General features: G+C 43.2%; 1 protein-coding gene across 1 annotated transcript in view; it reads right to left on the bottom strand.

Moving 5' to 3' along the window:
• Window positions 1–2,777: 2,777 nt before the first annotated feature.
• Window positions 2,778–14,609, bottom strand: part of igf2r (insulin-like growth factor 2 receptor) — a 52,161-nt gene continuing 40,329 nt past the window's right edge. The window contains exons 36-51 of the mRNA XM_069686450.1: window positions 14,198–14,279; window positions 13,913–14,046; window positions 12,866–13,015; window positions 12,604–12,762; window positions 12,281–12,491; window positions 11,098–11,250; window positions 10,662–10,896; window positions 9,180–9,316; window positions 8,759–8,876; window positions 7,084–7,230; window positions 6,791–6,975; window positions 6,516–6,702; window positions 6,240–6,386; window positions 6,071–6,140; window positions 4,258–4,542; window positions 2,778–4,103 (exon numbers count right to left, since the gene is read on the bottom strand). Coding sequence (XP_069542551.1) covers window positions 3,945–4,103; window positions 4,258–4,542; window positions 6,071–6,140; window positions 6,240–6,386; window positions 6,516–6,702; window positions 6,791–6,975; window positions 7,084–7,230; window positions 8,759–8,876; window positions 9,180–9,316; window positions 10,662–10,896; window positions 11,098–11,250; window positions 12,281–12,491; window positions 12,604–12,762; window positions 12,866–13,015; window positions 13,913–14,046; window positions 14,198–14,279 — 2,559 coding nt within the window. The 3' untranslated portion in view covers window positions 2,778–3,944. The remainder of the gene's footprint in view (window positions 4,104–4,257; window positions 4,543–6,070; window positions 6,141–6,239; window positions 6,387–6,515; window positions 6,703–6,790; window positions 6,976–7,083; window positions 7,231–8,758; window positions 8,877–9,179; window positions 9,317–10,661; window positions 10,897–11,097; window positions 11,251–12,280; window positions 12,492–12,603; window positions 12,763–12,865; window positions 13,016–13,912; window positions 14,047–14,197; window positions 14,280–14,609) is intronic.

The raw sequence follows: 14,609 nt of genomic DNA on the forward strand, positions 1-14,609 counted from the left end.
AGGTCTTCACGAGTCTTCCGAGTCAGTGAATGTGATAACAACAAAGCAGTGATAAACAGCAGATCTTATTTATTCAAATAATGCAATATTTTTTACATCAACGTTTTTAAATAGGAAAACAGGCAAAGAGCTGAAAAACATATCAGACAACAGAACTTACACCAACGAAAACAGAATCGTGATCTCCCGTCGTACCGAATCATCACTGAAAATTTCTTGTGCTTTGTCTCAGCCGCTATTTTCTCCGAGCTAATTTTACTCTTCGCCGATCAGTTTAGTGTCGATAGAAAAGGAGGCGGGTCAGTAGAGTACCATGCAGATGAGCCACGCAAACGTTGGTGCTAAATACAGCAGAGACGGACTTTATGCAACGACGGATGAAAGGATCATCGGGGACAGTTCCAGTTTAAACCTCCTTCTGTAACAGCTTCGGGAATGTGTCGTAAACCGCTTCGAGAAGAACAACTGAGGCCGACGAGCTGAAAGAATCGGAATGTTTCGATTTTAAAACAAGCTCAATTTGATCGATGAGCGATGTTTGAATAATAGAGACGGGTTTTAACGTCGTTAAGATGCATTTATAGTTGCTTTAATTCAACTGTTGTTATTCTTTGGAAACCTGAAAGTACGTCGTTCTTTAAGCCCTCAAAGGTCAATTTTACTTTGAGTTAAACACTTCATTATTTGAGATTAGCAGCTGCATGATACGGTTATTCTAAAAAGACGTTTCAATTTAACAGGCGTCATGAAAAGTGAGATTAATGAGCGAGGCGAAAACTACATTTAAATGCTTTTAGATCTTTCCAAAGTCGGACAATTTGCCTCAAAATCATCAACAATTTCCTCCAAAAAGTTCAACTTAAGTTTGTGATCTCAGATATTATTTCACATTAACTAAGTTATGACTCAGAGAGAAGGAAGAAGAACATGATGATCTTTCTATTTCTCCATTATTACCACATATCCTGAACTTTGACGTTGCCAGATCAACATGTTGTTATCCACTGTTTGGCGTCTTACAAAACCTTGTTTATAATTTAGAGAACAAAGATTTAGAAATACCCTGAATCATGAACCTTCTCTATTGATTGATAGGACTTTTTAGCAATGACATCATCATGCGTGGGTTCCCTCCCAGTCCAAAGACATGCTCGTTAGGTTCAGTGGTGACTCTAAAATTGGTGTGAATGCGAGCGTGAAAGGGTGTCTGTCTCTGTGTGTCAGCCCTGTGATTGACAGGTGATCAGTCCAGGTGTAACCCCGCCTCTCGCCCAATGACAGCTGGGATCAGCTCCAGCTGCCCTGCGACCCTGAACAGGATCAGCGGTATAGATAATGGATGGATCATCAGTTATTAATTACTTTCTGTTGATTAAATACTTCCCTTTCGTGTTTTGTGCGATGTAACTAATGAACATCACCTCATTAATATTTGTATCGTAGTCTGAGTAAGTGCAAAATATTATGATTTCAAACCATAGAGCAAGATAATAAATCAAAAGGTGCCCTCCTCCCGTCGTACATTCACCAGAAGTAAGTTTAACGTTAGTTTTGATCTCATGTTTGATTTATCGTCAGAAAATTAAAAAAAGTGCTTTTCAACATTTGTTTTCTTAAATCTAAAAAAGCCTCTTCTTAAAGACATTTTTTAATATGCAGAACATTGATCATTCATCTGCAACAGCTTTAGATAATTAGCAGATCACTGAAGTTGTTAATGGAGCAAAAATCTCAAATCTATTGATTTGATTCGGCCTGAAAAATACCTGTTGGATTGCACTTCCTGAGCACTTTGACAAAGAAAACTCAACTCCAAGCCGACTAACGAAGCTTTTTCTGGAGCTTTCAACCACAACTTACAGTCTTCAATAGACGGGTGATTTGCTAATTTGTCAAGAAGCATTTCAGATTTCAGTTTAAAGCTCCAGAAAGAACTTATAAGACATTGAGTTAAGATTCTTTTCTGGAGATCAAACCTCAATTTTTCCAGCTCCAGAATGATCATTTAAAGCGTTGACTGGAGTAAACTGAAAAAAGAATGTTAACAGGAGGTTTAAACCATTACTCAATCGATCAGTTATTTCATATGAAGAAAAGAAAATGCCAACGTTTTAAAAATCAATTAAAGCTCATTTTCAAACGTCAAACATCGTGTTTATTCTTCACATTCTCAGACTTTAGGATCGATTGTTTTTTTTTAGGCTCTTTTGGTTTCAGACCGAAGAACAAAAAACAGATCAGAGAACGTCTCCTGAAGTTGTGACGTTTCCTGACATTGTTTAGCCCAGACGATTTATTGAAAGAAACTAACAGATTGATTAAAAAAGAAAGGAAGGAAACAAAACACTTGAGATGGTTTTCACTGGTGTGAACTCTAGAGAAGATAATTTAACACTGGCACACGTCAGTCCACCATGTTTGAAGTAACAGCCTCTAAAGTTTGTTCTGACTCTACACTAGTAGTTTGACACGTTAGCAAAACTTCATCAGTGTTCTCTTTCACTTATTTGTAAGTTTGTAAAGTCTGCGTTCTAAATGTGTGAATAAAAAAACCTGAATACTCTGTGTTTATACTGTGTGTGCTGACTCATATCAGTGGAAACACTGGAGTGCAAATCGTTTAAGAACACAGCACTCGTCATTAAGCTGAAAACGTGTTGAATGTAAGTTAGCCGCCTGCTTTCTTGATCTTTAACGCATCACTTCCTTGTTTTGTCATGGCGTGCAACTGGCTATAAAGGGGCTGATTTCGGCACAAAGCTTGGCTTTACTGAGAGTTAAAATCTCACTTGAACACATCAAAGATTTTTAATGTCGGAGGAGGTGCAAGCAGGAAAAAGAAACAGTCCCTACGTTAGCGCCGGTGATGGCAGCAGAGATATGGCTTTGGTGGGAGGAAAGGACTTCAAAACAAACACAACATAAACACCACAACTTTCAACCCCCGTCCTCGTCGACCGTCCATTCACACTTTAAGGCCACCTCTCGAGATTCGCACAGCTCAGACAAATCACTTAAATAATCATAAAAACAAACGTGTGAGCAATTCACCGGTGAGGACAACAAACATTCAAACAAACAAAACTTCCATGTTATAGAACATTATCGCCTATGTACAACGTCTCTGATCAAAGCAAGACACAAATCAATCTGTCGCCGGACACGATTCGACGATGCAGAAGGAGATTCATCGTCAGGAAGGCATCGCGCTCTCTTTTCGAGGGGGGAAAAAAAGAGAAAATATCTGCTCTGTAAACAACAAAAAGACAAACGGGTGTCTTCATTCCCTTTAGAAACGACACAAGCCGACACCTTCTCGCCTCGGACTGAACCAGTCTGCCCTTTAATCTCTTTGATAGCCGTTGATTTTCAATCAAAATCTGCTCAATTCTTTCTCTATTGAGCTTCTTAAACTTCACGTCACACAACATTCATCAAATACAGTCATAAAAGGCGGACGGAAATTAAAACTAAAACTAAAAATCAACTCCTTTCACCGACGGCAGTGAGGCAAATCTGTGAGGCTAATCGATGCTACGATAAAGTGCTAAAGCAATGGCACGACTTCATTTCAAAGGAGGAAAATAAAAGACTGAATATAAATGAATTTTACATCTTTACACTGACGTGCCTCACTGTGTCGAGCCCCCGCCGGCCTGTTAGGACTGTATTAGATTCATGACATGAGACTGAAGCAGAAAATAAGAGAAACTATTTAAATAATCAGCTATCAATAAATAAGAACATCGACAGTCTGTAGACAGTGGACTGGATAGAGTCTGAGTAGGCCAGGTAAAGGTGCAGACCAAAAAGTAATCCAAGAAGAGAGGAAAGGTTTCTGCTTTGTTGGTATTTCATCGTTGTTGCTGCTATTACGGAGACATTCACTGAGAGAGAAGAGTTCAGACTGGATGGATAGGGGAAGAGGGGAGGAGGAAGTGACATCACACCCTGAGGAGGTCCTCGTCACTGTCGTCCTCGTCCCGTTTCCTGTTGGCTGCCGTGTTGTTGCCGTGGTTAAGGCCCGAGCGGGGAGGTTTGCTGCTCTTCCTCTTCCTGTCTGACTCCTCCAGGAGGCCGACCAGGTCTTCATCGCTCTCCTCCTGAAATGAAGGACGTCTGTGAGGTTTTGTGCAACAAGCTAAGAGCCCGACTATCTGCCAATACGGACCTATTGCAGTCAGATCCGTATCCGTGTAACACTGTCTGCGCAAATATAGAAGCGCAACACAGTAGTCACGTTGAGGCGATACTCACCTGAAGGAAGGCACTGCGATGGGCGGTGGAGGGCCGGGAGAGTCCGGAGGATTTGAGCACTCTGACCCCGGGGACGCTCAGCACCTCGTCCTCGCTGTCCTCGTCCTGCTCGTCCAGCGAGAACGAGCGCAGGCCGTCCGTGTTCACCGTCTTGGTTTTAATGTGTCCGTTTCCATGGTTACTTTTGCCCCTGTGGGAGGACGAGGAAGAGGAGGTGGGAGGGGCTTCGAGCTCCTCCATCAGCCACTCCATCTCCTCGTCGCCGCCTTCTTCGTCCATGTTGACCTGAGGAGAGACGAGGAGGTATTCAGATCCTTCACTGAAAAGAATTACCAGCAAACTGTGGAATGACTCCAACGCTGCAAAGTGCTACATTTGAGAGTATTATGAGACAGTGTACATAAATTATAAAATGACTCATTGTGCAGTAAAATGGTCCCCGTTTTACAATCATCAATAATGTTGTTAGATTGATGTTACTGCTCTAGATGTTAAACAGGGAACTTCTTTTTTGGTCTGCCAGAGAGGGTAGGCAGAGCTAAGCGGCTGCTTTTCCGCTCTCTGCAAGTGTTGCGAGTAAACAGTAATCTACTATGGCTGAACAAACAAAGAAAAGATGGATGACTACAGATACAACTTCAACAAGAAGTGAAAATCCAAAGAAAAAGAAACAAACTCGACGCTCAGATGAAGCAAACAGTCTGAAAAGGAAAGCGACCGTCAGCCAGGAAAATCAAGAGTTACAACCGGAGCCAACCGTGGACGTCACACATGCAGCACTGTCTGGATATCTGGGAAGTGTGCTCCTGCAATTACTGTTTATCGCCACAGGTGGCGCCAAAGACCTTCTTGATTAGCACTTGCACTTTTCATAAGCTCAAAGAAACAGCTCTTTTTTCAGCTGTACGATGCATTTTCTAGCCAAAGGTTTTTTTTAAAATTTATCTTAAGAAGTTGGTGACTTGTCTCAACCCGTAAAGAAACAATTGTTCAGTTAACCAGAAATATTCTCAATAAAGTTCACCAAATTTGGAGATGTGTGTTTTTTTACTACACAGGAAGGGTATGAAAATTGTTATATAAAAGTAACTGAAGCTGTAGAGGAGGAACGTGTACAATATTTCCCCCTGAGGTGCACTAAAGTAGAGGTATAATGGAGCCTAAAACTCTTCAGTAAAAGCACCTGTAACCTGTTCTTCAGTATAGTAAATGTACTCATTTACATTCTACTACTGCATGAGGTTTCAAAGACAAATTAACACAAACAGTGAATTAAAGTTTGTGGGATTGGAGACGTGATATTTTGCACGTCATGCAAAACATAAAACAAAGCGATAATTGAGCGACCTCAAAGGCTTTTGTTGTTGTAACGTCCGTATTCCTTTAAAAAGGGTCTTTAAAAACATGTCAAGCTGTGTAGTTGATGGTGTTTTTCTGAAGCTAGTGGAAGAGGAAGTGACCCGGGACAAGGCAATCATTGTCGTTGAGAGACATGTGGCATGTTGGTGAGCCATATTATGCAATTACAAGTTACATGTGAGAGATGACGGGAATCGGAGCAGGAACCGTGAAGCAAGTGTTCTTTTGCTCGTGAACATGAAGTGGACTGCTGCCAAGTAACCTCACATACACCCTGCAGAGGCTGTGAAACCCTCTCTGTTGTTTCCATGATGTGGGCATTTGTTTATGATTTGATGACATGATGCAGAGGCAGGATTGGAGACGCTGCTTTCTTTAAAGCAAGAAAATCAAATGACCAAGCGTGTTTACCTTGAGCTTAATTTAATCTGAGTGTCTGAACAGATTCACCTACTTTGGAATATTTATATGAGACCTGGTTTCCTCTCCTGCAGCAGCCGGCAACCTTGTGGATCACCAGCTCTCTGTTGCAAACACAAAACAATCACACATCGTTGAAAATCCTACAAAGTTCTGCAAAAATCTTTAAGTGTATCTGCATTTTTTTGACGATCATGCCTCACCTTCTCTCTCTCTTGTGGAGCAAAAGCCCCAGCACGCAGACCGCCACACCCACCAACAGAAGAGTCAGCATCACCCCCATCGCCTGGGTCCGCCTGGAGAGAGCTGGGGCGTCGCCATCATCGTCGTGCGACTGAGCGTCAACAGTTCTGCAAGGCAATGATGAAAGAAAACTTACACATATATGTCAGTCAATAAATCTGCATTTACTGTGTGGAGTAAAAACAGATCTCCAGCTGGTTTGTGGTTCTATGAGTGGAGTCAAAGTGTTTCCTCACGTCAGACCACACACAGCTTTCGTGTGCCACACAAACAGATACTGGCATTCGTCCGTCTCCAGCATGAACTCGGGGATGCCGACGCCTGCCAAGGGGTTACAGTGGAACATGATGGTGGAAGACGCCCTCTTGGTTTTCTCCCGCCCACACTCTGACTCAGAGGGAACCATCACATCCAGGTTTCCTCCTGATGGTAAACAACAGAGGTTGTTGAATGGTATTAATGTGATACACGTGCACGGTAAGAGAGAGGGAGAAACTGAGCAGTAAATTACCTTTAATGTAGTACTTGGCTTTGCTGGAGAAGCCGATCTTGCGCCTGTACTTCCCGTTGAGTTTGACCTGGCAGATGTTGGCACCGACACAGCTGGGCAGGGAGTTGTTGGTGATGCCGGACAGCTGGATGTGGTAGATGTAGTGGTCGCCGTTTGGACGGATGTCTCCAGATGCCTGATGGTGGCTGAGAGGAGGAGGGTGACACCAAGGATAATTGAACCAACATAACTTCTTTATACACTTACTTCATACATACTGGGAGAAGGATTTAGATACAGGTGGATGTGTTTACCTGAAGTAAAGAGCCCCCAGACTGAGGCTGACTCCCGTGTCAGGAACCTGTATCGTGCCGTTCTTCATCTCAACCTCACGCTGCTTCACAGCACACGCCGACCGAGTCTCCCAACCGATCACAAACTCACACGTCTCCTCATCAACCCTGCTCACACAAACACACACAAGCATATTGGAGATAAGAATGTTTGCGGGCGCCGGTTTAGCTCAGTGGTTAAATTGTGCGTCCCAGATACAGAGGCTACAGCTCTCTTTGCGGCGTCCCACCCTTGGCCTTTGCCGTGTGACATCCCCACTTTTCTTCCCGTTTATGACACTGTCCACTGATCGGCAGACCGGGAGTCGAATCTGCGATCAGTGCGACAAGGACTGTAGCCTCTGTACACGGGGCGCCTGCTCTACCAACTGTCAAAATCCAGTGTTTAACTTGTAAACATCTCCATGTGGTGTTCTTCATGTGCTACAAGATCAGGGACAACATCAGCATCATCTCCACGGCTGGGCCTGTCTGCTTTTAAACTGCAGTGTACCAAGGACAGGCTGAACAAGATTGGCAGGTTTGAGACGTCACAAACCTAAGGAGCCAATCCCGTTAATGGACGGGGTGACGCTATGTATATCATTATGTGTAACCTATGGCAACCACTTTGGCAATGCGCTAGCCAGCTGTAACCGTCATCGTCATTTTTGCAAACTCACTCCTGACTACTAACGTTAACGTTACTGCTACTAATTACTACATTTCAAGCTGCTAAGTTTCAACAAGTTGCCACTAAACGACGGCAGAGACGTCTTTTGTTTTCGCGTCGGAGGGGGCGGTTGTAAATTCTCATAATGGGCGGGGCCTATGCAGATTCAGGAATTTTTAATGAGAGAGAAGGAGGAGATGCCTTGGGAGAATTTTTACAAGGTAATTAAACGTATTTTGCCATAAAAAACATGTCAGACACAATTTAATATTTCAAGCAGAGCATTTTATATGTCTGAAAACACGGCTGGAGCTGCTCTTTAACTTTAAGTGTCGTGTTGATTTTATGGTCATTGTACAGAATTAAACACAATCAGAAGCACTCCTGATCAGAGTATTAAAAGGAACAACCACAGCCAAAACAACAGGTTCTTTATTCTTGCGCTTTAATTGGATTAATTGCCCAAGTATGAATGTAATTAATGCACAAGAATAAAAGTGTCCTTAGAAAGACATATTGCATGCGAGGGTTCATTTACTGGTTCAAAACATGAACATAGAGAAAAGGCATTGAATTAGGGAGTCATGGGTCACTGTGTCCGTGCTAAGGTGTGCTGTGTTTAGCACAGAAAACACACCTTAAAAAAATACAGAAACTGCTTTTGAATTGGTGTTTACAAAAAGATACAGATAAATTAAAAGGAGAGCTTCAAAATAACGCATCGCATGAATTCAGACAGTCTGACTGACTCTCGATGGAAAACAAACATGAAGAAGGCAGTGAGGAAAGTTTAACCTAAAATACAAACACTGGGTTCTGCCATTAACAGACGGTTAGAAATGGCAAAACCAGAGAGTAAATGAGTGTTTCAGCAGAGTGTGCTTTCTCGTCTGTTGCAGCATCACGTTTTGTAGGTAAGATAACATTTTGGATTGAAAACCTTTTAGAAGCAGCTGCTCTCACAGGAGCGGACGTGTGTGTTACCTGATGAGTGCCGGGTGTCCGACAGTGGAGCCGCAGCTCAGCTGGATCACAGTCTTGGCCTTCACGCCGCTTCTACAGACCTCGTCTCCCGCTGAGTAGCTCACGGAGATCTTTCCATCTGCACAAGAAGTTTGAGACTTTGATGATGAACTTTTTTCAACACGCTGTGGGAGTCACTTGTTGCAGAAAACAAGACGTGCTTCAACATTTGCTGGAGCTTGAGCAAACAGAAAAATGCACCTCAGTTAACCTCAAATGCAGTTTTGAGTAAAATGCATGTGGAAAATGGTCATAAAATACCCAATTCAGACAAACACCATATTAAAAGGCTTTAGTTGAATTCTACGGATAGCAAAGCTGTAAAATAAATCCAAATGTTGACCCTAGGATAGAAACTCTAGTATTTATTGTGAAAACTCACCAGTGTAGCTCATTTTCTGGGTATAAACTCGGCCCAGAGTTTTGGTCTGCCCTGTGGCTGAGTGTCGGCACACTGTCGCTCCTTCTGGACAACCTGTTAGTCCACCGTGGATACCCTGACACAGGTTGATGTAAAACCTGAGGATGAAAAACAGGTAGCATATTTTAAGAAGCTGAGGACTCAGAAAATAAAGGCTCAATTTATTCAGGTTTAAAAAATCAACTGCAGTCGCCATCTGGTTCCTCGCGCTTGCTAGCATCCTCGGCATCGGTCAAAACACTGCTCTGACGCAGGAGACTGAGTGTGATTGAGCAGCACTGCATGAGTTTAACACATTAGCTTTTTAAGGTAACATCATTCAGTGTTTGTTAAAATCAACACTGCCGTCGTAATACACAGGTTAGTATCAGAGATCCTTTCAAGTAATTTGACAAGTGAGCAAACTTTCAAATCCAGTTTTGCTAGCGATAATGTTAGCGAGCAAGTAAGTTAAGGCTAGCCAGCTAGCTTCCACTTAGCTACACTGCACCGCTCTGGGGTTGGTTGTGTGATGGCCCCTGACTGTGTCAGTGTTCCTCTTGGTGTCCTGCGTTTCTTTTCCTTACAGGCAGAGATGGGCGGAGCTAATTACCCTGATGTCTTGCACCTGGGCAGGCTGGGCGTGGTGTATTTAAGCTGGCATCTCAGCCTCATTCACTCTCTCTCTCTCTCTGACATCACCATACCTCTTGATTTGTTGTCTTTATTTTACCTGTACAACACCACACGTACATTCATCAGGCTGCAGATACATTTCTTAGGTCGTCTTTGTGTTAGTTTCAATAAATTAATGTTTTAATTACTTTAAAACAGCTCACTGAGCCTGGGCAGTGACAGTTGCTTTATAACGTTCGCTGATACAGTCATTTGCATTCTGTAAGCCATCTTATTTACCAGCCAGATCAACATCTCCATTCTGGATGAATTAGCTGAAGTCATCTAGGTGGCATTTTGTAACATACGCGAGCAATTTCGTCCACACTGGTGAGAAACGCTAACTTGGCTTACATCAAAAACCAACATGAGTCGATGCCCAGCTGATACTGTCCCCAAACCCTCCACGCCCTGATTCCCCCATCAGTCATATTCCTCCAAGATGGGATTCACTAGAGTAAACTTTGTGTGCTTCGTGTTCAAGCATTAACGTCACATCCTTTGTGTTTTCATGTTAAGACCCCAAACCGTTAAATAGAAACAGTTCACAGGCAGCTATGGGCCCACAAGAAAGAGGGAGAAGGTCTTAATGTTACATGACTGTATGTAAAGTGCTTCACACGGTACCTTTAAAATAAACAAACAACTACAAAAGGCTTTAAACAAATGTAATTGTCTCACTCCTTTAACCAGTCTGCTCTTTCCTGTTCTTATCTCCGGATTGAGAATAAAAAAAGTGTTTAAATAAAGAGAAGTTAGAAATGGAAGCTCTGCTCGTCTGTGACTTACGAGTCTCCTTTGTGGCTGAACTTCCACGGCTCAGTCAGCGAGGACAGAGTCCGGAGGTCAAAGGTCTGATGCTGGCTAACCAGCTTACACTCCATCTTCCTCGGGGGACATACAGCGCTGGTCCGCCACTGAAACGTGGCCGAACACCCTGCTGTCTCTGAGAGCAGCTGTGGGAAGCCGTGGCCGGCAGACTGGTCACAGGAAAACAATATGGAGGACTGGCGCTTACCGGAGGCTGGAAGAGAGAGAGAGAGACAATGACATGTTACTGTTGAGGGAAGAACATGTGACAGAGCTTCTGATGGCTTCCCCACCTCACTTCCTTAACTTCCAATATAAGCTTTAAACAGCATAAATAGTAGTTGTGATCTAAGTACATGTGACTGGACATCCCATCTCCTTTCAGTCTATTCATGTGCTGCATCTTTGCCGTCACCTTCGTTGCAGAATCCCCACTTCCTGTCCGTGTCATAGTTGGCAGTGGTGGCGCACCACTTCCTGCCATCAGTGCGTCCTTCTGTGGTGCACTCCGCGTACGACTTCTTCATCATCGTGAAGGGGAACACGCACACCTCGCCCTCGTTGGTCACTAGAAGAAAACAAACACATGAACTGTGTGTCAAATCAACTCTACAACTGTCACAGTGCATGCTATAAGAAAAAGATCTTGTATATTCTAACATACAAATCTCAATATAGTGAAATATAATAAAGCTTTCACAGATATGACTTCATCTTAAACAAAGGTCAATTATCTCACTTTGACAGTTTATCTCCCCTTTTAGAAGGTCAACATATGAGTTTTTCTCTTTAAACAGGTGTAACAAATCTAAATGATGCTTTTAATCCTCATCTAGCTGGTTTGGTCCTTCAAAAGCAGTTAGCAGATTCATTTGTTACTCCAAGCATGTATGTTTATTTTTAAACCACAGAATTAGTTATGAGTTTTGGCCTTTTTTTAGGTCACTGAAAACGCTGATTTCTGAAAACTCCATCCTCGGCCAAGACGTTCAGAAACTCTGTTTTCAGCGTTGATGTGTAGACGGGGTACTCGCTGCTTTTGGGAGGTGATGATGTCATCACATCAATTGGTGCATGCCTTTTGTTTCTTTTTTTGGCCTTTTATACCTTTACTCAGAGAGATGGGACAGTGGATAGTGTCGTAAACAGGGGAAGAGAGAGTTGGGATGACATGCGGCAAAGGGCCGAGGGTGGGAGTTGAACCCGGAGCCGACGCATCGACGACTGTAGCCTCTGTATGAGATGCTGAGCTTAACCAGCGCCGCATCTTTGCTGCTTTGCGTAATGGGAAATGGCTGCTGAAAAGACAACAACTGTTGCCTACAGGCTTGTTTAGTTTGGTTCGCAGGGCTAGATCTAATTAAAAGTGGTCAAATAAGTAAAAATTAACATGATTAGGGATGCACCGATGCTGAACATCGGAATTGGCGGATATCGGCCGTGTTGACAGACGTCGGCCCATCTGCAAATAAGATGGCATGCGCCGATGGCAGTGGCTGATGTTTTTATTATTCAATTAGACAAGACAAAATACAAAGATATGAGCTCAGACATAAAAGGCCAATAAATACATAAATAAATAAGTACACTAGACTTACCTGGTGGGCAGAGATCTCCACCGCCATACTGCATCAACACGGCCTGCTCGTCGTGTTTGAAGTCCATCGTCATGGCCTTCCCGATGCCAAATGATGAAGCCGACTTGTCTGAACCGGAACCAGACACCTTGCAAACTGCGCTCTTCTTACAGGCCGGCTCTGCCACCGAGCCGCAGACGTTGATGTTGTACATACTGGAGCCTGATGGTACCTGAAATAAAGACACTTAAATGGAAGCCCAGAGGCACCATGGGAAAAAACCCTAAAGTAATACAATAAACAAACAAAAGAAAACCAGTCTGTAGTGGACAGATGGAGCTCACCTGGACTTCACCCGAGAGGGCCGACAGGTCGAAGGTGAACTGGAGCTGCATGTCGGTGAGCTGGCAGCCGCTGGTCTGTGTGGCGTCTGAACAGACGATAGGGGTTGCCCACTCAAACAGATAGACACACTCCTGCAGCCTCAGCATCTGTGGAGAGCCCTGGATTAAGATATAAAAGGTCATGGATTAGTTCAAAGGTTCCGCACGGTAACATTTATGTGCAAGTGTTCTTATCACAGAGGACATGAGAGCGCAGACTGACCAGCTCCAGGCCTCTCTGGCAGGTGAAGATGATGGTGGAGGTGTAGTTCTGTGAGGGATCAGCCTCACACTTGGTGGAGCTGTGGTACGTGATGGACACTTCTCCTGTTGCATTGTTGATCTCAGGGCCGCCGGTTGTCCGCCCAATGTCCTTTAAGAGGCAGAAACATTGATGAAGGCAACATCATGGAAAGAGACAGAAGGGAGGATTATCATCACACAAAATAAAAGACCCCACATCGTTTATAACCTCCATCATGAAGCAATAGTTTTAACTGTTTTTTACTATTTCTTCACTTATGTTTAAAGAAGCTGGTGCATGATATTTTAAATGTTAGATGATATCTGGCAAACTAAGTAGTTGCTCAAACTAGACTCCAGTTCATGGGAAGGCAGGTGTCTGACTGATGGATGTTTTATACAAACAGAAGCTGACAATCGTCGCATTGGGAGGTATTTTATGTTTTTCTGTAGGTATGACCTGTTTACAAGTGGATCATTTTTGCAATAAACTACATTTTTCCTGGCTTTTTTTGTTTTGCAAGAATGCAAACAGACTCTGAGGCAAGTTCCCGGTAACTGTAAGTGCTTAGTGCTGTCCCACTGTCAAATCACCAAGAGCACGAGGGCTCTGATGCAGACTTTTCAACGCCAAATCGCTAACCCTAACCCCGAAAAGTAAACAAAGCGAACATGGAAGTGAATGGAACAGCAAATATATCTTTGTGTAAATGACAACATTTAGATTAGCACTTTTGTATTCATTTATAGCATGTTTTTAAAGGATTTTATACTGGTATATTGGTCGCAGCGGTACATAGTACGCAGCCCACTTTTTAGATGGACAAAATGTATTAAAAGTGCATCTTATACACTGAATTTTGCGGTAGTTGTCTGTTGTACTGTGTCTTAATCTATAGGTGCGAACAGGTGTTTTTACATGTCCTCACTCTAATATCAGTGTTCTGGTTCCTCATAGGAAAGCAATAAACGAAAAGCGAGGTTAAATGAAGTATTCCTTCATATCCTGTATCTGTGTTTGTCTTACCACAGGGGGTCCTTTATCAGGATCCATACAGACGGCAGCTCCAGGCGGGCACGTGACCCCGGGGATGGGGTTCAGAGGCTGACAGATGTTGATGTAGAAATCTGGAGTTCCATTGTTTTGGTCCACTGCCTCGTCTGAAGGATAGAATACGAGGACAGAAACAAAAACAAGTAAATATATTTATGAATGAGTTTATTGAGCTCTGTGCTGATGCTGCATACAAGACCTCTGATACATGAAAACATTTGATGTGTGAATAAATGAGTGTTCAGATGTGAAACTGACCTGTCGCTGTGTAGTATCCACTGACATGAATCAGAGGAGTCAGGTCTATAAGAGCCGAGCCGTTCTGGACCGAACACTTGACCTGAAACATTCAAACAGAAATGTCAGAGGCACGTCTCAAGGATAGATGCTAATGTTTTAAAACACTGGACTAACGGGCCACCAAACCCCTAACTTTGGAGGGCTGCAGGGCTTTTAATTTGAAATGACACAGGAAGTGTTGACTACTGATACAGGCTAAACTGGAGAGGATTAGGCTTAGGCTGTGTACTAAAATATGATCAATTATACTTAACAAAGAGAGGGAATTAGATATAGAGGTTGGTGGGGAAATACGGTGTTTGAAGTGGATGGAACAACCTGCTCTCGCCAAAGTTTGAAGCTGATGATTAACTGCACCCTGATTTATCGC

The sequence above is a fragment of the Semicossyphus pulcher genome, unplaced genomic scaffold, assembly GCF_022749685.1.
Source record: "Semicossyphus pulcher isolate SPU_LCO1_2020_fin unplaced genomic scaffold, fSemPul1.0.p SCAF_11, whole genome shotgun sequence".
Lineage (NCBI taxonomy): Eukaryota > Metazoa > Chordata > Actinopteri > Labriformes > Labridae > Semicossyphus > Semicossyphus pulcher.